Source organism: Rhea pennata, chromosome 2, assembly GCF_028389875.1.
Source record: "Rhea pennata isolate bPtePen1 chromosome 2, bPtePen1.pri, whole genome shotgun sequence".
NCBI lineage: Eukaryota > Metazoa > Chordata > Aves > Rheiformes > Rheidae > Rhea > Rhea pennata.
In genome coordinates this window covers 33,943,527-33,965,406 of record NC_084664.1, presented here as the reverse complement: position 1 = coordinate 33,965,406, position 21,880 = coordinate 33,943,527, and the positions used below count along the sequence as shown (strand labels likewise).

The 21,880-nt window shown below is 36.1% G+C and overlaps 1 protein-coding gene across 4 annotated transcripts in view; it reads right to left on the bottom strand.

The window, feature by feature from the left end:
* The window catches only part of HDAC9 (histone deacetylase 9), a 491,690-nt gene that overhangs the window by 22,027 nt on the left and 447,783 nt on the right, over positions 1 to 21,880 (bottom strand). For all 4 annotated transcript variants that reach the window (XM_062569202.1, XM_062569200.1, XM_062569203.1 and 1 more), the window contains one exon: positions 4,135 to 4,268. In XM_062569202.1, the coding sequence (XP_062425186.1) occupies positions 4,135 to 4,268 (134 nt within the window). The remainder of the gene's footprint in view (positions 1 to 4,134; positions 4,269 to 21,880) is intronic.

Below are 21,880 nucleotides of genomic sequence, written 5' to 3'. Positions count from 1 at the left end.
AGAAGCGAGGGCTCTCTGAGTTCTGTGTTTTATCTACCGGTCCTGTGCAGATATCCTGGATATCCTATGGTATCTAAAAAGACACTAGGCACCACTGTTTAGAAAATAGCATTGGGTCAATTATGAAAATAAGCACCGCAGAGAAAAACAGCAGTTATTATAATACCATTTCTATTTATGTATAACTTCCAAATTATTGTTCAAACGTACTTCTGTAGAGAAGTTCAAAAGCATTCATCACACATTGAATGGGCTGATAGCTCATTTAAATTCTGAGCTCTTCCAAGAAAGAGAGACATTTTAATTTTTATTTCTATATTTTGGTTAGCTTTCAAAATCAACAACTGCATGCAGGAATTTCCTGTAGCATGCTCAAATTATTTAAAGAAGATAAATTTGGTAGTGTATTCTTTTCCTACTCAGTACACTTGCATTTATTAGGAAAAGAGTAAAATGTTATCTTGATAAACATCACTTTTCTACAGGGCACATGTAATCAAATGCAAAATATGTCTATTTTGGGTGCCAATTTGTTTTTCATCTTGTATTCAGAGAAAAATTAAATAAAGCAAGCATTTCTCACTTGTAAGTCTGATGTTACCTCTCTGCATCAGATCAGCTCCCCATGAAAATTGGAGGTTACTGCTAGTTTTACCATTACACTTTTTGTTCTATGTTATTCTGATAAGAAGACATAGGAAGCAGTGAATTGCTGTATTGACAGGGCTTGGCCAAGAACAACAATAAAAAAAGAAGGAGTTTTCAAAAACCCCTGCAAAATGTTTGTGAATTCTAATCTTCAGCACATGAACAAATACATCTGACAAACTGCAGAGCACCTTACAAAGGCCTTTCCCAACCTCTCTAATTTGAGTTCAATTACATGTGCAGCGTTTAGAAGCTCAAGTTCATGTTGCCAATGTTTTGAAACTAAGGTTGCACTACTTACCATTAATTGTAAAAGTGAAGGGCAGGTAATAAGTTATAATTATCCTATTAATCACCCGTAAAGAGTTGCATTCAAAGAAGAATGCATCCTCAAATTACAATAACTGGTGGTTTGAAGGAACGCATTTTTTTCTATCTTTGCAGGAATACACTTGGAGTTTGCTGTGCAAGTTCACGAATATTGTGCTGAAATCAAGCAGTGTATGTACTATGCGCCATGTGGAGTAGATTGCCATAAATCCATGGCTGTCAATGGACACGTGCGGATTTCCAACTGCTAACTAGGTATCAGACTTCCTCATTAGTGTCTGCTCCTCAGTGGCACCTTTGCTTATTTGCTTAAGCAAAAGTCAGTTTCTCATGCTATAGTTGGTAATGGCATCCTCTCTGGAGTCTTTTTTATTTCTTAGCAGCCACAACACATATTTTGTCTTGGAAATTCCTCTGCACCAGCACACACAATGCATGTCCCTCAAGACAAAGCTGTGAGTAAGAGCCCTTGAGAATAATGCTTCCTGCACAAGAAGTTTCAAGTTATTAATGATCATGTCCTTCTTCAAGTGAATTATAAATGGCTGTATGCTTACTTTTGTCTTCATTCTCAGTTATTAAAAGTCTCTCCTAGAATTCACTTTGCTATATTTTGCAAACAGGTAGATTCAAAACTAATACAATTTCCTAGGCTCTAGTTACTCTATTAAGAAATGGAATAATGTCTCAATTCCAGTATACGTATCTTGTTCCTGTTTCTCATATTAAGTATTTTTTCTGAGGTGATAGATAGCCAGTGACAGGAAAAGTGATAGCCAGGTGTGGTATAGCGTTAAAACAAAACAAGGCCTTTTTCATAAATGGGTAGCACCACCAAATGGCCATAACTGAATAAAGGGAGCCTGGCACCTACATAGAGGAAGACATATTATATTATTAACCTTATTTACCCTGTGAGAATGGTTTTAGAAGGGCTATCAATGCCTCAAGAAACTATTGCATCCTGTCAAGGAAGATCATGACGGAGGATGTGAATGACAGCACCTAGGTACAGAAGCCAATCTACAGAGCAATAGGGTGCACTCACTAAGATTTTCATATGCCTCAGGCTAGGTTTCTTAATTCATATGTCAGCACCTAAATAAAAGGTCCAACACAGCTGAGCAGCCATTTCAAAAGTGCATGCCAGCATACACTCCTTACAGGGCTTGTCAAAGGTGACAGCAGATAAAACACAATAAACTTAATTTTTTTTGTGAATGTTTCTATTTTTCTGTAGAGTGTGAAAGATCTTTTGAACAAGTCTAGCAGTCTTCACTTCTGTATCATTTTCTTTGCCTTTCTCTCCACATTAGGCTTTTATTAATTTTTAGGTAACCCTACCTGCTTCCAAAAAGAAAATATGAGGAGCTATTTGACATTATTTACTTGCCATCTAAGTTTCTAAACACCAATATCTGCTTTTTAAGAAATCCATTTGTTCCTTTCCCTAAGCCAGGCTCCCTGTAGCTTATGAACACTGCAGCTAGTTCTTAAGAGCAAGCACAGTCTGTAAAACCATGTTACACAGAATTGTAAAAGTGCATCTAGGCTGACATGCAGGCCAAGATCAAGATTTCCTTAATCAGAAAAAGAAAAAAAAAAGAGTATGTATGGGCTTCCCCTCCCCCCCTTTTAATGATATTTTAGGAATATACAAATTTTATGGCTTAAAGTTAGGGGAAAATTTTAAAGTAAGGAAGGAAAGGTAACATTTCTAACATTAAAGTTGCTAGCCTAGTCCTTAGAAATTTCTGTGGCAGCTGAAGAATCAGTGAAACTAAGATTTGCTAGAGGAGCTAGCTTAAAATCTCAGCAGCTAAAGGGGGAAATTGTCTCTGACAGATCATGACATCTATCCATGTCCACTATTGAGAACAAGTTTGAGGAAAGGATGTTTCCATTACATCTCTATTGCCTTGATTTTTTCCAACTAAGTTTGAGAACCTTAAGAACACCTGAGAACTCTCAAGATTTGAGAATCTTAAGAGTTCCCTATGAAAAAAATACAGAAAGCTGCTAGTCCATTAATTGTGTGTATAATGAATAAAAACAAGCATAATTTTTTTATGGTGGATCATAAAGATGGAAAACAATGATTAACAAGAGCATTCAGAAAATCCTTGATAGGTTATAGGCAATTTCCATTGCAAAATATAGTATGTCACAATCAGTTTCATAGGCATGAAGTCTTAAACTTGAAGTGAACTAGGACACTAGCTTGCAATTTGGTATTAATTAATACATTTGATTGGAGATATTATTTAGCTATTGCCTTTTTCCCTGGGGGAGAGGGAGGTAATGTCATATTACACTTTATAACAAGATCTCAAAATTATGGCAAGAGAACCTGTGATGAATTCACAGTTTATGGTTAAAAACATTTGTCTTTGCATAACTGATTTTGTCTACATCTTCAGCAGGTTTATTATTCTCATGAGACTTAAGGGAGAAAAAATATTTCAGTGGACAACAGAATGATTTTTCACTAGCACACTACCTGGTGCGATGATCCGTACTCAAAAGTTTTTTAATAGTATATTGTGTTTCACAACTCCTAGACACCCAATTTAAATTACATCTAGGTCAACTTGAATCTTCATTTTTATCTCAAAAAAGTCCACTGTTTTTGATGTTTTGGGCACATTTTTGTTATTGTTCTTCACTTTCAAGAGCCTCAGAAATGTGTTCTTCCACATGGCAATTGAAGAAAGTGTCAAAATACTGCAAAAAATATTCCTTTCAATGTTCAATATCAATATTCAGTCTCTAACATTAACAGGTACCTTGCAAAAGTTCATTTTTGCATGCTAGCTGGTGAAAAGTCTGATCTTGATACATGATATGTACATCAACAATGACCACTGATGTCAAGTCTAATATTCAGCACATCACCAAAAGAAATTTTAAGATATTAAATCTTGCTCAGAACTGGGAATAATTTAGGCAAACACTAAATCATTCATATAATCATCTTATTTAGATGTATTTTTCTAAACCAAAATAGTCTTTTAGCTCATTTGAGGTCTGTTCATCTCTAAGACATGTACAAATGGCATGGTTTCTATATCCAACAAAAAATAGTCTACTGCTATTGTTTATTAAGTTTCAGCAAACTTGGCCCATTCTCTCCACCTTCTATGATTTGTATTTTACCTCATTTCCCAAGAGGGCATTTATACAGGCTTCAGATGCATCACAGATGGCAGTAAGGTCATGTCCTCCCTCCAGTGCCAACACAACACGGCCATCCGCTAGCTTCAGCAATTGCTTGGTTAGATGACCAAAACCTAGTATTCAAATACAGTAGTGCAAATAATTAAAGCAGAACAGATATTACAGGTATGTTTCACATCTGCAACATGAGAATGTAGAAAACTCAAGAATATTGCACAGGGAGTATGGGATATATTTAGTCTAGTATCCTGTTTCTAACTGTGGCCCACATCAGATGCTTTGGAGCTAGGTATATGGAATTTTGTATGAGGCAGATGTGAGATAATGATGTCCCTCATGCTAATCCCTAAGAGCTGGAGATTAGTGGAAATATGAGTTTGTCTCTCTCTTCTTACTGTCATTAACTACTGTCACCCTGGATTCTCTTACTACTTGCACATCATTGTAGCAAACACCCATGTTATTTAGAGATACCTGACATGAGTCTGGAGTAAGTCTCAGTTATCATATCATTACTATGACAAATAATACTTAAAATTAAAATATTATAGAATTTAAAAATATATTTTTTCATTTTTTTCATTGTAAGTGATGAATTTTTGTGCAGAGATTGCTTCATCTTCTGTATTTGGGGCTCGATTCTAATATACATCCATAGAGTGAAAAATAGTCAAAATGTTACATCTCAGCTCTATTCTGAAGTGTTTTTGGAGGTAGCATGAATAACTGGATCAATAATTCTGATTCAAGGTTTGATAAAGGCTGAAAATGCTCAGAATTTCCCAGAAAACTCTACCAGCATCCCTTGATCCTAACTCACAGTGTTCTAAGCTATTCAGTATCATGGCTAAAAATGTTCATACTTCACTTTCTGTGGTGATATATAACTACATAAATACTACCATAAAGATTTCATCTATGATCAAGTAAAATTAATTTATTTCATTTTTAATGACCAGACAAACTGTATGAATAAAATGTTCATTTGGAGAGAAGAGAGATTTTAAATTTTATGGTAGTTTCCTAGGATAGCTGTTGTTTTCGATTAATCTCCTTTCAGTGAGCAATGATAAGTGAAGCTTTGAAGTAAGTTGAAGTTAAGTACTCATCACAACTTGTTCTTAACATTTCTGTTTGCTCTGTTCTAGCTGCTCTGCTCTTGGTCATCACTACTCATTTTGCTGCATTTCAGAGCCTTAAAAAAGCACTTAGAAGACACCTACTAAAGCTCAGGCTCTATACAAAGAGGAAAAGCAGTATTTTTTTATGATGTTCCAGTGAAGAAGGTTGCCAGAAATTAAAAATTTTTAAAATTACAAGCATACTTTCTAGAGAAGCCTTCCTAGTCACAGACTTAAGCCCTGACCCTCCAAACAAACAAATACACAATTAGTTCCATTAAGCTGATAGGACTTTGTCAAGCATATACATAACTGTTTTTGAATAGAGACCTTAATGATACAATTTTCTTTTAACTGTTCTGAAAAAAAAAATCTATTTGCCACTTAATCTATAGATGATCACAGAGCACTTGTGGTAAAATATTATTTCCTTATGCCATTCCACAATCTTCTGGACCATCTAAGAACTGCAGTTTTGAGTCTAGCAAACTACACTGTGGTTCAAATTACATACAGGCTTGAAAAACAAATAAAATCTTAAATCTCTCATTTAAGCACAACCTTTCCTCATGGACCTCTCTACAAAAGACCAAATTTAGACAGGATAATAAAAGTGAAGGAAGGAGTGGAATGGGGATAACCTTTGATCCTTAGCCAATTTCTACTTTCTTTTACCTACAGGATTTATTTCTGTCTGCATGTTACACATGTGATCTTCAGATCCACAAGAAGAGAGTGCCAGCAGCATAGAGTGAGTTGTGCATACAGATTTTAAAGGAAATGAAGAAGAATGAATAGGCACAGACTTCCCACATCCACAAACTCTGCAACTCACCCTTCAGGTCTGTGAAAAGCCCAGAAGCACTTTTAAGACACCATTATCCTCACATTTAACAGCTTCTGTTAAGAGAAGAAAGTTCTACAGTATTTCCCCTGCACATTTTGAAAATATTGCTTGGCCACAAACGCTGTTGTAGCCACACCTCAATTTGGGGGGCATGTGCGCAATAAATTTAAAGACTCTCTCAATGCTTTTTCTTCTTTTAGGCAACCATACACAGTATAACTGATAGACATCATTACAAAGTTAGATTATCTTCCTGCTTTCCTAATGGTATTCCTAGTATCAACTTTATCATAATCATTCCCGGCTAAGTCAGAAACCACGCAATGAGAAAGCGTGATTTATCCATACAGAAAGCATCTTTTCCAACAGAGATCCTGGTAACAAGATAAAGTGTTGCCAAGTAAACAAACATGATGAGGTCTTTTCTTCAATGTAATTACCCAAAGATAGCAAAGGTGACTTGCTAGAAGGGGAGGAATTTACTTTAGCTAACAGAACCAATGTTGCTTTTGACTGAATGAGTTAAGGAAATTCTTAACAAAGAAACTTGGATCCCACGTCACTGCAGCAACCTAAGAAAGATATTAGTCTCCTCGAGGAAATCCCCTGGAGTGCAGAAGTAACAAAATGGGAAGAAAGGAATCCCATTCAAGTAATGGTTTTAAGATGGGCTGTAGTTCATGCCAAATAATTAAGAAAAACAAGAAGTAAATAGTAACAAGAACCATGAAAAGAATCAGTCATCTCCCCTGATATAAGATGTGATGCTCCCGACCAACTCTAACGTGAGAAAGGAGCTGGACAAGTATTTTGAATTCTCCATCTGCCAACTTACATGAATCTTCAGATTTCAGCAGCAGTTCTTGGCTCTTCTGCTGCAATGGACAGCAAAGGTGCCAGCTGTGATGCTGGCTTTAAAAGACTATTTTAGTTTGGATTTACTATATTCTGAAACTGTATGCTTTTTCTGTGGTGCATAAGATTTATAGGTTAATGACATTTTATAAAAACAGAAAAAGTTCAAGTATAAAAGAAAAGTCATGCTAAAACATGAATACTTGATTTTCAGTCCAGCCTTAAATTGCCATTCTCTTTTCTGAGACAGCAATTTACTACTGCAAATGCCTTCGGTCCTGAGTCTCTGCCTCAATAAAAGACACCTATTACTCAGGTCTTGAAATAGCCCAGGTAGTATCCGCAACGATTTGTGTCCAAGAGGATGGATACAAAATTCACATGCCATTAAAAAATGAAATAGCATTTAAAAATCCAACTATTTCAGTCAATAAGTGAAAAAAGATTAGACATTCTGGGGTATTTATCAAATGTTATTGCAAATGTGCTGTCTCAGTGAATTTGTACTTCAGAGAAGCAGCACAATTTTTAAAAATTAGGCTTATGTTGTGTGGCAGGAAACTGTGAGTATGGTTTTGTGCCAACAATTATTTTCAGACATAATTTTAGTAATTTAAATGTTAAAAGTACCTGTTTCCTTCACAGATCCAGTATTTAGACATCCAGGGTGGAATTTGCAAAAGCACTTAATATTGGCTTGCTATGATCCTAGTGAAGACAATGATAAATGTTCAATTTACACAAGGAACAGCACTAAAATGCTACTAAGTAGTTTTGAAAATCCTATTTGCTAATTCCTTCACATTTTGCTGATGAAAAACAGTGGGTATACAACTGCACCTCTAAGCAGAAAAGAAGACCAGATTATAACTGAAATGATTATAAGACCCTGCTCAAATATGAAAAGCAGAAAATGCAGTAAGCTCTTTTTGAAAACCTACAATTGTGTACACTGTATATGGAAGAACAAAAAGCAAAAGGTCATTTAAAAAATATTGCTACTTTTTAAGTACTAACAAAAAAACCCTAAAGCAGCCAATTTACTGTAGCATTTCAGTACTACTACTGCATATTTTCTTCCTGATTTACTATTTACTAACCTGAAAAAATTTCGTTTGGCATCCATGCTCCTGGATGCGAATAATTGTGATAGAAGGTAATGTTCGAATCTGAGTTACAAACTGCAACTCAATCATTTAAGTAGTATATTGCATACAAATAACACAGGAACAGGCATGTACTTATAAACCTAGAGTAGCATACCTAAACTGTTTTGTCATGGATTGCAAACTGTAAATTATATTTTCTAGTGTATAACTCAAACTTTTGTCTTATTTTGTTATACATTGGAGAAATATACGTTATGGAAGTTATTATCTGATGATTTTTGCAGTGAATATATAAACTTTTAAAATGAAAACATTTTATATATTCTTTATTTGCACCCTTTTCCCTCCTCCAATACTATTCACAGAGTATTCAGCCTTATAGTAGAAATATATGAGAAGGCAGCAAGAGAGAAAACTAATACTATATTATACTAATGAGAAAGCTGCCAAACTATTGTTAAAGGATACAATGTGCTGATCACTTGAATTACCACTTACTCAAATAAGGCAGCTTTTAGTGGACTGTTTGATGGCTCGGCATAATAGTAAAAGTTCAAATTTTTTTTTTTTTTTTTTTTTTTTGCTTTTGCAGCAGACAGCCTCCACATGTGCTCCTTCTAGTTCTGCCAAACAGCAAAGCGTGATGTAGGAGAGCCTTCCAACTGCCTCATTCAACTAAAGATGCTGGACTTAAAACAAGAAAAAATATCTAAGACTATAAAAAGAGAGCACTAAAGCATTCCATCTTTTAATTTTTGTTCCTGAGGTATCATTACTCTGACAACCTGAAATAGAGAGAAGGTAAAAAAAATGTTTGAACCGCATCAGTTCATCTCCAATGGATTCATTACACAATTTTATTTTGTACTATGGCTAGATGAGATAAAGCTAAGTCAGTATTTGTGCATATAGTCTCTCATTCTGAGAAGGAAACATTTGAGAATGAAGATTCCTTGTAAATTTTTTTTTTTTTCATCTTTTTCTCAGTAGACAGGACAAGGAACTGTATGGAAAGGGAACACTCCAAACAAACCTTGCAACACGCCTGGTCTGCTTATAGCATAATATATGCAGCTTGATTTGCTCTTCAGTGAATGTGCAAAATCCCAGTTAATGGGGACTAAACCTTCTTGAGAAGAAGACAGACTCCTTTCCTTTCCCCGCTGCACATAAGGAGAACAGATGTCTGCCGTACAGTCACTCTCTGGGGAATGGCAGGCTTAGCAGAGCCGTCTCACACAGGGGAGGTGGCTGGTGGAAGGAGAAGGACACGTCAACAAATGAAAGGATGGTGAAGCTTTGGAGAAAGTCTCAGTGAGGCTTCTGCTGCAGTGGGGCCCCGATAGCTCTTCCAGCTTAGCATCTTAAAAGCTACAATCCGACCCTAAATTACAGGCAAGGTTCTGGTGAGCTCCTCTGGCTATTCAGAGCAGTCTGAGAAGAATACATTCTAAACACAAAAACTCCACAGTCTCTGTCCTGGACCTCCAAGCATGTATTTAACTATTATTTACCATTTAATCATGCCATTACTCTCTAATTTATTTAAGAATGTGTTTTCCTCTCATTAAAGCTGTTGCAGTGATCACTGCCAAAAGTCTACCCACCAGTGTTCTGCTCTCCTTCCCTGTGGTTCCTTCGTGACTATTTGATTAATTTTCATTGATATTCTTCCAACAATAGCATCTAAAATTAACTGGGTCAGTTTTTACATAACTTCCTGAGTCATCAGGCTATGTGTCCTAAATAAATATGTCCATACAGGAGTCAAATGATAATTTACTCTTCCAGCACTGACTGGAGCCAGAATATTTTGCAGAGCTTGTGTTCTATCATAAGAAAACATGTTATATTCTCAGGTCTTAATTCAACACCTTTTATTCAGTCAGTACTTCATTTAGATTAAGTCTGAGGTTTGACTTAGTTGGCAGGATCTGTCCCTGAGTGAGGGGGAAGGAGAGATTTCAATGCCAAATACATTACGGAAAACGTTTTCCAAACAGCAGAAGTTATGAATGTTAGCATTAAAGTACCTGAATTTAAAAGGAAAATATCTAGCCTCTAGGCATTAGCTGCTGATTTCTTGCTTTTAATACCATAGATGGAAGCTCAGTAACACTTTAAATTACATGTCTCAAGCAGGTATTTAATTTAGATTAAATTAGACAGTAATTGTACGTTAAATAAATACCAATGGTCTCAGAAACACATTTTTTACAGATTAACAATTTATGTAATAGATGTTTTTATTGCTTGCCTGTTAGTTCTACAGTAATATGTTTTTCATAATTAACTGCTCTTTAGCTGCTACACTGACCATAACTTATTAAATCTCCGTTAAGTACATGTACTCAAGGGTACACAAGATGCCTTCCTGAAAACTAAACAATGCAAACCTGCCTCACTCAATACGTCCTGGGAGGAAGGAGCAGATAGAGAGGGAGAGACCATCCTGCCAGTGCTTAAAAGGGTATCTGGACATCTTCAACTCTCTAAAGATTTCTATGCAAGTGGATCCCATAACTGATCACATTTGTATAGTCCTCCAGGAAAGGGAAACCTGTAGACCTCCACCACATAATAGCAGGCTGGCCATCTGACAAGATGTTCATCAGAGAAAACACAGGAAGGAAGAAATTTCCTCAAAACTGTTCATTCTATATTCATGCTATAAAAAATTTTCTTTTGTATTTTATATTATCAATTAAAAGGGATTTTGCATCATCTGGCAAAGGTAGTGGCAGTGCACAAAATGAGGGTTATGCATTTAGAGCTGTTATAATGCTCTCTCATGGGCTCAGAAAGAAAATGTCTACAATAGATTTCAGCTGCAAGAGACAAAACAAGAGTCTTTGGATTTTTTCAGAACTGGAAATGGTTTTGACTAGACATTTATAGCTTTGTCCTTACAACCTATTTGCTCCATGTCTTTCTTCTCATTTTCCTTACCTTCTCTTCACCTCTCCAATACGTCACACCTAGCTCAAGTAATAACTTCTCCACTGTCCTGCCTTCCTCCTCTTTCTTTTTTTCTTTTTTTTTTTTCATTTTGCTTCTTATTGAGCAAATCCTCTACCAAGTAAATCTAGAGAGGGAGCAAGATTATCCATTCCACAGATTTTTTTGAAGATTTTTTGGGGGAACATGTAGCTATTCAGCATCAGAAAGAAGAAACTTAGAGGGAAAAGGTAGAACTGCAAAAAACCCAATGGCATGTCAGAAACTCAGATTCAGATCTCTCTTCCAAACCAAGCTGTTGTTTTTTCTTGAGGGGGTGTTCTCTGTGGCATATGGCAGGGGGACATTGTTTTGAAAAGAGATTTAAAATCCCTCAAAAGGCATTCTGTGGGGGTACCTTCATCAGCCTGATATATATCAGCTTAAAATCCATCCATACTGTGAAATTTGCCAAGCTGAGAGTGCAATTTGTAGCACTGATAGCATGATAGCTTCTTCTAAATCTGATCAGGTTATCTGATTTAAACTGATATACAATATATACATATACTGCTGCAATTTACAGATGATTATATCTCCAAATCTAAGTCCAGACTCAGTAAAGTGTTGGCTAGAAAACAAGACATCCAACAAAAAAATCAAAATATGAGGAATTTGTTTCTAATCCACATTGGAATGAAAATCAGATACTAATATTGGTTATCCAATTAAATCAGACACCTTGATTAAGTTTGGAAAATGTTATTATAATGCTACTGCCTATAAAATCAACCTGACATTTTTTAAATACATGGAGTTTCTGCTGTTATAAATCAGTATAGCTGAAATATGGACACTAAGTTATGACTGAAAACAATCTGATAGAAGATCTAGCTTTATGTTTTTTAATTGAGGAAAAGCCAAGTAAGTTAATTTTGAATCAACCCAAGAGACTAACATAAAGGATCTAATTTAAAGCCTGTCACTCAGAAGCTGAGAACTAACTGCCATTTTCTGAAGATGGTCTACAAAATTCTGCCAAGAAAAGCTGCATAGACTGAATGATCTTTCCAACATATACAGTTTCTTGGAGTCTATGAATTAAGGCTCTCACTTTGTCATTTATTAACCCTGTCACAGCAACAAATCACATTAAATTAAAGGTTAGTTCCTTAGCCAGTGATAATCAGCATATACAATTATCTAAAGACCTGGCCTCCAGATGTGGCTCGTTCATCATTCTAAGACTAGGGACACAGGCACAATGGGCATATTAGGGATGGGTTCTTGTACGTGGATGGAGTTGAGGTAAATACTGGATTTCCTAACCAATTTAGTATCAAGTCTCCTAGTGAACTCAGTATAAGTATCAGAGGCCTCGTGCCTCTCAGAATTTGGATCATATTGTTTAATAAACATCATTTTATGGTATCAGGAGAGAATAAGGCAGTGCATTTTAAAAGGATTACTGTACATCTCAAATAGTTACTCACATTCCCCCTGGCCTTGTGCCCATTAACCCCATCTGGCACACGCTATAATCACCCAGAAATGCACTGCCTGTCACCACTTATTGAAAAGGTAATGTGTAAAACTCACTAAAGGAAACAGTACTGAAACTAGGTTTAGGTTTGACCCTTTATAGTCTTCTGATTAATTGCAGTTTCCTAGTAAAATACATTGAGCAACTTTCTATTATAATCTTCTGTTACAAAAGTGTGTAAGAATACAGGGTATGATTTCAGTCCATCCAATAGGCTCTTTGTGCCTCTTCATACTAGTAACGGGACACACAGATGCTTGAAAAGGTGGGTAAAACCCCCACAGAGTAAAAGAAAGTGTGGCTACCATTTGAATGACATAAGTGGCTCTACATAGCCTCTCTCCCAGATGGAGAAGTCATGTCAGAACCTCGTCACACATGTTATTATACAATAGAGCCTGTGAGATTCATAAGCTGCTGGGAGCACAGAACTACACGGACCTCAAATGAAGGCAGGTGTGATATCACTTTACTCTGAGTCACAATCAAGTAAACATGGTTGAAAATATTTTTACTTGCTGTTTCCAAAAATTAAATTTACAACTTATCCTCATCACAGCTATGTAAGATTTTTAAAACTTAAGAGTAACATTTTTTTTTAACTCTGTAAACATTAGGGCAAGATTTAGATGGCTCCAAGTAGGAGTGGCCTCTTAGTTCTCCAGAAAACTTTCTCCCTGAATACACATATAAGAATAAAATCTTTCCTTAGGATATCCCTTTCCTGTCCTTCCAGTCTTCTGAAATGCTCATTTCTCAGAATGATCAATCCATTCTGTGAGCTCCTGTGGCCAAATGGTGATCCATTTACTGCCACTTGAGAATGGATGCTCCAGAAAGTCTCCTGAAATTCTTCACGCAGTGGGTTTCCACCTTTTCAAATGATGAAATAAGAATGAAATTGCATCCTCAAAAGGCTTGAGTGAAAAATGCTTTCAGACGGCGGAGCAGTTATGCAGTACTACTTTCTGGATTTTCTCAGAGCAAGGAGCAGAGTCACTCAGGAATTACTTGACTTTTAGGATCTGTAGATATTAATGGTCACTATCTCTCCCGTCACCATAGCATGAAAGCAGTATCAAAGGCAGCTGGCAGACCTAAAACAATCAGTAATCTCCCTCCAGCAATAGAAACATCAAGACAAACAATGAAATTTCTGTGCTACACTCAGGCCTACACCCAGCTAAGTAGTGTCAAGGTAACTTGAGGACTCCAGATGTTGTTGCAGCTGCATTACCACAGCCATCTTAATCACTCTCCCTAAAAGTGGGAAGTTCAAAATCAAGCGAAAATCAGTCAGTCACTCTGTGAGGATACTGTTTCTTGAGTAACATCAGCAATTTATTTTTAAAGGAAAAGCAATATATTGGCTTTTCTAAATGGAGACACTGAAAATCTACTACCAGGATAGCTACTGTTTCTCCCTGCAGAGTCTTAACAAGTGGAAGTAAAAGAACCTGCTGTCAGAGCGAAGCTCAAAGCTCCCTAGTGGCTCCAGCAGCTTAGCAAACTTAGCAAATATACTGAACTATAACATCAGGATTGCATTTGTTCTTCCTTCTGACAAAGCTGAAGAGCCACAGCAGCTGAAAGCCTGGACAAAAATTATGCAAACATAATAGTAAATCCACTTACAAACTTTTGACAACAAAAGCTTTTAACTGTCTCACTGCAGATAAACAGAGAAGCTCAACAAGGAAAAGTAACAAATTCAGAACAGCTCCGTATCAGAATATGCAGTCACCCTCACAGAGAAGGAGGCACTTCTCTGTCATTCTCAGTTTTGACAAAACCACTGGTTTCATTGATCTCTATTTCAAAACAAACATTCATAAACCGAAATTCTGGGATCCTCCCACTGTCCTTGTCTAAATTTTAGAGCTGGCCACTATGATAAAATAATTAATCAATTAGTATTAATTACACAATAAAGAGAAAGAAGAAGAAAGAAAACACAAGATGAGACATGGGAGAAATGGGAAAAGCACAAATGTGTGATGGGTCGGCGAATAAGACTGTGTTATTAAATAAGATAAAAACTAAGTCTGCGTCTGTTTTTAAAGCATAGACATGTAAGGGAAATACTGAATGCCTGAGTCAATGAACAAGAACAAAAATGAATGTGAATATGAACCTAAGCAGTGTCAAGGAATTAGATTTTCCTATGACCATCATGATGGTTAGAACATACAGAGAGCAGAGAAGGCTTATGCTCCTATTTCTGCAAAAAAATACAGAACATCTCTTAATTCTTCTATGGGGATATATTTTTGTGTCCTTTGCACACAGATGAACTGTGAGAAGGTTCTATAGCTATATTAACATAGAAACAATTTAAGTTTGCCCACAGTGAACTCTGGACACATCAGTGAATGCTTACCAACTTGTCCAAGGTCTAAATAGGCAGCTGGTATTGAATTGAAAGCACCGTGTGTTTGAGGTGACAAGTTTGCATGTATAGGCAAAAGTGTTAGTGACAACACTCATAAATAAGGGAATATTTAAATATGCAGGTATCTGATAACAAGCCGGTCTCCTGCAAGCAATCACGTCATATGCCATTTATTCAGACATACTATGACTCTATCATAGAGATAGAAATAAAATCTGGATTAATCTCACAGCTACAATGGCTTTGTACCTCTGGAACTGTGGGCAAAATCTGGTAAAGTAAAGGCAGATATGTCTGTTTCTTTAACCACAATAGAATAAGTTTAGAAATTGTGAATGAAATTCATGTAAAATCCAAATACATTTTTGGAGATCTATATTTTATCAGTCAGAATAGAGAATTTACAGTTACCACATAACAGTTTCCTGAATCCATTTGGACTCAAAGAATAAGTAGCTGTTGCTATTTCTAAGCTTTAAGCTACTTCTGTGTCTTCCCACACTATGCTTTATTTTAGCGGGCCATCGTAAACTCAAACTACTTTTCTACGTTTGTTAATCTTTAAAGGAAGCGGAAAGCAAGACTTCCACCGCCCTTTATGTCACACCTGACTCAGTCTGAGGCTGCTTCCAACAGCAGCCAGCTCCAGCGCATACGTAGCCTAACCTGGAACAGCTCACAGTTCCTGGAGGGAACAATGATTACCAGCAAAAAACATTTGTTTTCCTTTCCTGTTTCACCTACTGAGAACTCAAGTAGTGAAATTGGCTGTATTTCTTGTAACACTGCAAGGCCCTAGTGCTCAGATGAGAGTAGAAAACACGACTGAGCACAAGTGCTTGCACATAGGTAAAGAACTGATTTCCAAATTAAAGATGACTTCTAGTGATGGTAGCTATTAATAATGCACACTTATTTAATGCTAAAATCTATACAATTCAGAACAAGACCTATATGTTGCCTTATTTAAAAGGTGTGAGATCCAACAAGCAAGTTTGTGTGGCAGCAAGGAGCCTGGGACATAAAAAGACATGACTTTTTGCTCATATTGCCCTTTTTCAGTTGCCCCCAGAACAGGGGGAATGGTCTATGTGATCCTCTAAGATCAGGGGCACACGGTTTTACTTCTTGCATGTGCTGCATGGGGCCTTTCTAGATCCTTATTGTATCTGGAAATGCTCAAGAGAAATTTGGCTCCATTTGACTATTATCAGTTCTATTGGATTACTATACACTGCATATGATTTAACATTTGGATCAGGGCTCTGCCTGAATTTCTGCTGTGGCTCGTTGTGACTATTTGCAATGTATAAATGACAAAGAATTTGGCTTGCTGGTTGATTTTACTATGGGGAAATTAGAAAAATGTTTTATTATTTTTTTTAAATTTTATCTAATTTGAAATTATGATTGAAGAAACAAAAAATGTAGAGTTTTGCAGTGTCATTTTTATATCAGCTCTTAAGAATGGAGCCTGTACTGTTTTAGCTTACATTTCATTATAGAAAAGAGGATAACAGAAACAGCAGAATACAGAAAAAATGCAGTGCAATATTTATTTTTTAAGATTGTAGGCAAATACTTTGAGGTACCAGTTTATGGTTGCAACTTCAAACTTACCCTCTCTATCCTGAGGAAAGTAAAGGTCCAGAATAGTAGATGTTCATGTAATTAACCATTCTATCATAAAAAATATGCAAAAGGAGTCCGAATAAAGGTTGTACAAGCAAACATAAATCTCACTTGGCCTAACTTCAGAGCAATTGACCTTACAACCCAAATAATGTTCCTTTGTGCACAGTTTTTATATGCAATTTCTAGATTTACTGTTTCAAAGAAAGAATGTGTAAACAATTTCAGCTGAGCTTAAATTGAACAATCCATTCATCCTACAGCTGGATGAAGGTTTGCGCCAAACTGGTAAACTTCTTTTGGAAACAGTCTCTATCGATGCTACTTTCAGATCCAGATTCAAAAAGTTAATTTATTTATTTTCATATTATATCTTAATTAGGAATGAAATTAGGAAAAGATAAATAATTTTTAGCAGTTCATTGGATAACAGAGAATATAACAGGAAAAAGTAATGACACTTTGCCAGCCTGAGGGTATTTCCTTGCAGGTCATCAAGAGACTGTCACAAATAAAGTTTTAAGATCTTCTGTAGGAAAAAGGCAGAAGAGACAACACAGGCAACATATATAAAAAGGTTGCTATTCATGCTCCCTCTTACTACCTAAGATCTTAAACTTTAGGTACGTCCTTTTTCTTTAAACAAAAATTTGAGTCACATTTTAGAAAATTCAGTACCACATACCACTTCTAAAAGTGTGTTCTAGGTGACATTTATATTGAAACTACAACAAATCCCTTTGCTTGACTAAAAATGTTAAAGTTTTTACTAGACAATTTACCAAAAATAAAAATATATTATCCACATTAGTAGTGCACATTAAAAATCTCAAAATATCCAGCTCCAAGAGGAATCTTGGCAAACTCTGAAGTCCATATGTGGGAGAGGCAAGTTTAGCACATACTAAATATCCCAAAATCTGCAATTAACCCTGAGATATTCTTCAAATCTCACTTAACTTGACAGTTTTTTTGGTCAGCCACATTTGGAGAACTCTAGTATGCTGAGTCCGCCTGTGGGAGCTCCACTGACTGTGTACTTCTAATTCGGACACCCAGGTCTGGAGTTTACAGTTAGGATAGTGTTAAGACCTTTTAGGAGAGCCCAGAAGATCTCAAATTCATTGGGAAATTCTTCCTGCACTTAAGTTTCAGGTAAGTATAGCTAATCTTTTATATATCATTAGAATTGTTTGAAGTATTCGTTACAGATAAATTATTTACATAGTGCAGCCCTGCTCCATGTTCATAAAATTGTTTGGGAATATATCTACCAACATTTGCCAAATGTTATGTTCGGCTTAGAGTTTGTCTGCAAACTGCTTACTTTGACTGCTTGCCAGTGATTTTAAATTTTATGTTAAAGCCCCAAAAGTGACATCTTTTAGTATCTGTTCTCTTAATGTGTAGCTGAAACTTTGTGTGCAATATAAAAGGTAATAATTAAGATAAAGTGATGTGTAGCAAATAGCCAGTCCTCTTGATTACACAAATATTTGGGAATCTTCGAAAAGAAAAGCCCTCCTCAACATTAATGAGAACATGAATTGGAAGCTGTGAATATTTCTCAACAGGAAATAACAAGTGACAAGAGCAGGGATGGAATGAATGAGTTTTAAAAGTGAAAGAAATGTTTACTGGAAAGACCAGCACTTGCATTCCTATTTACCTGGACCACTTGCCCCTTTTGCAACCTGATAAAGCAAATGAGTCAATACAAATCAAGATGACTTAGTAGAAGAACAGCAAATGGCCATTGTAAAAGTAAATGCCAGAGGAAAAGGGACGCCACAAAGGCCCCAGTCAGGCAATTTTTTGCAGGCAGATTTAACTGGTTTATTCTGGCCAGACATCTTTAAAGTCAGACATGCCATTTCACTTAAGAAAATAGCAAGATCAGGTCCAACGAGAGTAAAATAAAATAGAATTGTAATTTGACCTGTTACAAAGTTCATATTTTGAAAAGAAAATAATGAAAAATTTGCAGTTTTCATGAGAATCAGTCTATTCTTCAACCAACCTTATCTGATGAATGAGGAGTGTTATTTTTTCCTTCACAGACATATCGCCTTTATTTTCATCAATTTATCCTGACTGTCACAGAGCCTTCCAGAAAACTGTGGATAAGCTGAGAATTTATACAGTCCATATTCACTATCAGACAAATCATTACAAAGTTTCATTTTCCTCCTTGCATGTCGGACAAGACTGTAAGGCAGCCAGATACAGGTGTTCAGACATTCTTTTTCTTTCTTTTTCTCTTTTTAATATAATAGTTTGTCATTTACTCTGGTGAAAACATTTGGGTTGGTAAAGTAAGATCAAGCAATAATTCTGATTTTTTAAAGCCTCTAAAGCAGTTTTTGAGAAATATGGGAGTTTAGACAGCACATTTATTTAGTTTTAATTTTTGTGCTGTCATACATCAGCACTGAACTCCTGATTTAGAACACATGCAGCTTTCCTTTGAAGTTTTGGCTGCTTTTTTAACAATGGCAAAAAAGATATAAAGAAATTAAACAGAAGCAAAAAAAAATCATAAAACATAGCTTTTGTGCTCTTGATTTATGTATTGTTTTTTATGTTTGCTTAAAAAAACGTTTATTCTCAATAATCTTTCACAAGAAGCTTTGCTCTGACACACCTTTATTCATCTAACCCATTTCTTCTATGCTGACCTTTCTTTTCTCCTTTTTTTCCCTCTCAGTCTCTTAATAGAGCTTTCTAATTTCATTCAGTAGCAAAATGAGTTTGTAGGAATTTTTTTGGAAGCAGAAAAAGCAGAAAATACACAGTGGTACAGTAAACTGAAGCTTCTGAATGAAAACAGTAAATATTCCAAGTAAACAGGGCCTGCGCGTAAGTACTGCTTTATTCTGCTGGTGCTTGCTGGCCTCCCCGTCCTGCGTCTGAACCGGCAGCAGTGTCCTTGGTCCTTTACACAACAACGGCATTTTGCAAAGCTGCACGTGAAAGCAGCAACTGCCATTGTTCATTTTTTGTCCAGTGTGTCATAAGGAATACAAGCCAATGCCGCATTCATTTGTTCTGTGGCCAGATTTTCCTACTGCTCTCCCTCTCTTTCAGCTCAAAGACTAAATAAGATGCCTGGTCTGCAAGCAGCAAGAAAAACACCACAATTGGCTTTATACTGCTTTTCTCCCTGGGTACTTGCATTCTCCGGAAAATTTTAGTGCCTAGTATCGTCTAGAGGTACTGATGTCACACGCTGCTGAGACTGGTTTTATCCACAGCCTACTTTCAAAACTCATTGAAAGTAATGTCAAGTCAGACCAAGCCTAAAAGTGTCCAGATGTTTGAAGCAGAATTTTTATAAAAAATATAATTCTTCACCACCAGTCCAAATACATACATGTATAGAGTACCAATGTGCAAGCACAGAAGCATATGCACAGGGCAGTTATGATAGCCAAGGTGGCTGGAGAGGCAGGGACTGACCTATGGAGCTTGTCTGAAGTATTGCAGGCAGGTTAATAGCTGCACATCCAGGAATTTACAGGGAACCTCCTCATTTATGGTATCTCTTCCCTTGCCTTCACCATCTCATACCCATCTGCTTCCTCCCTTCTATTACTCCTAACAGCGACATAGTGAGGGTACCGCATCTGAGGTGAAAGTCCTCCTGTATTAGAGCTTGCTCATAGATTAGTGCAAAGTTATAGGATCATTAGAATCTTACGTGACCAACATTTTGCTTTCTTTACTTTTTACTGTTTACTTTCATCTGTTCTTTGGCATCATGAATACAGTATCTTCAATGAGAAGCTCTTCAGATATATACAGAAGTAGTCTTGAATTGCATTGAGATTAACCAGTATATTCCTCTTTTAATACCTAAATAAAAATTACTATTTTTCTTTTTTCTTGATATTTTGTAAGTTGCAGATCTCTACCTTTAAATTTTTATTTTTTTTTAATTTAAGCAAGTTATAATAGTAGCACAATCATATAGTATTGCTATATTAATTATGTAATTACATGCAAATTGTATCTAAAATAATTTATATCTAATAATCCTATATAACACAGTATAATATATTTATAATAATCATTCATAGCTCTTAAAGTAGTAGAGGTATTTTTATATAGAAATTATGGAAATGATGTAGAAATTATGGTGGTTCTACCCCTCCTAACACAGAACAAGGCATATTAGCTTGTCATAGTAATAATCCTTTTATCTTTAAAGTCCAGTCACTTATGAATACCTTGTAGAATATTTCCAGATTCATAAACTTTGAAAATAATTATATGCAGAGAAGGGATTTCTATGCCAAATTTGTTCCATTACTCCCAGTAATAATTCCTTAGACTACACTTCTCCTTCTGACTCAAAATATTTGTTATCCTATCTACTCACCTTGCTTTCTTTGGCTAAGAAACACATCATCAGCTCTTTTAAGCTCCTCTCAGTACTTAGCTCACTTTTCCCCTACCACATTTTTATTCCAGTTTTCTATTCCCTTGAGTACACTGGCAGTTCTCTGCTAATAACATGCTAAAAGCCTTAGATCCATTTTAACTAGTTCTAACTTTCAAACAGATATGCATTTACCATGGAAGCTTCAAGTACCCCAGGAAAAAAAAATGATTTGGTCATTTGTCCAAGAGTTTTAAATGTTAGGTCATCCAGTCAAAAGAACAGCTCCAGCTAGGATGTCTAACACCTCACCGTCTTTACACCTGGAATTTCCCATGCTGAAATACAGGCTCTTGTCCTCCTTCATCATACAAGTATTTGCTGCTCTCAAGCCCTTTCTTTTAGATTACCACAAAGGTCTATGCCAATTCAAAAAGGAGACATTTGAAAGAGAGGAAATATTGTTTACTATAAAGACCAAAACTGAAGCATATGAAAATTGAATCTCTAGGAACATGCTCCAAAAGTGAAGCCTGCACAGGTCAGTCTTCAAACATAGTAAGTAGTATTAGCCATCCATCTGGAACTAAAACAGAGTTCAGTACAGACTTTCAGTAATTCAGTGATATTATAATCTCTTCTCATTTTCTTTTTCCTTTCTTTTTTCCTTTCCTTCCTTTTTCCTCTCCTCTCCTCTCCTCTCCTCTCCTCTCCTCTCCTCTCCTCTCCTCTCGTTTTTTCCATTGCTCAACTTTACTATGTCTGTGATAAAGTACTAAGTTTGGTCAGGCAGATTTAATTTCCCATCCTTTTTAAAAAGCACTACCTAAAAACTTATCTTCATTAAGTGCCACTGGGAGTCTGGCACCACATAACTAATCAGGGAATTCAGTAGCTTCATGTCCATG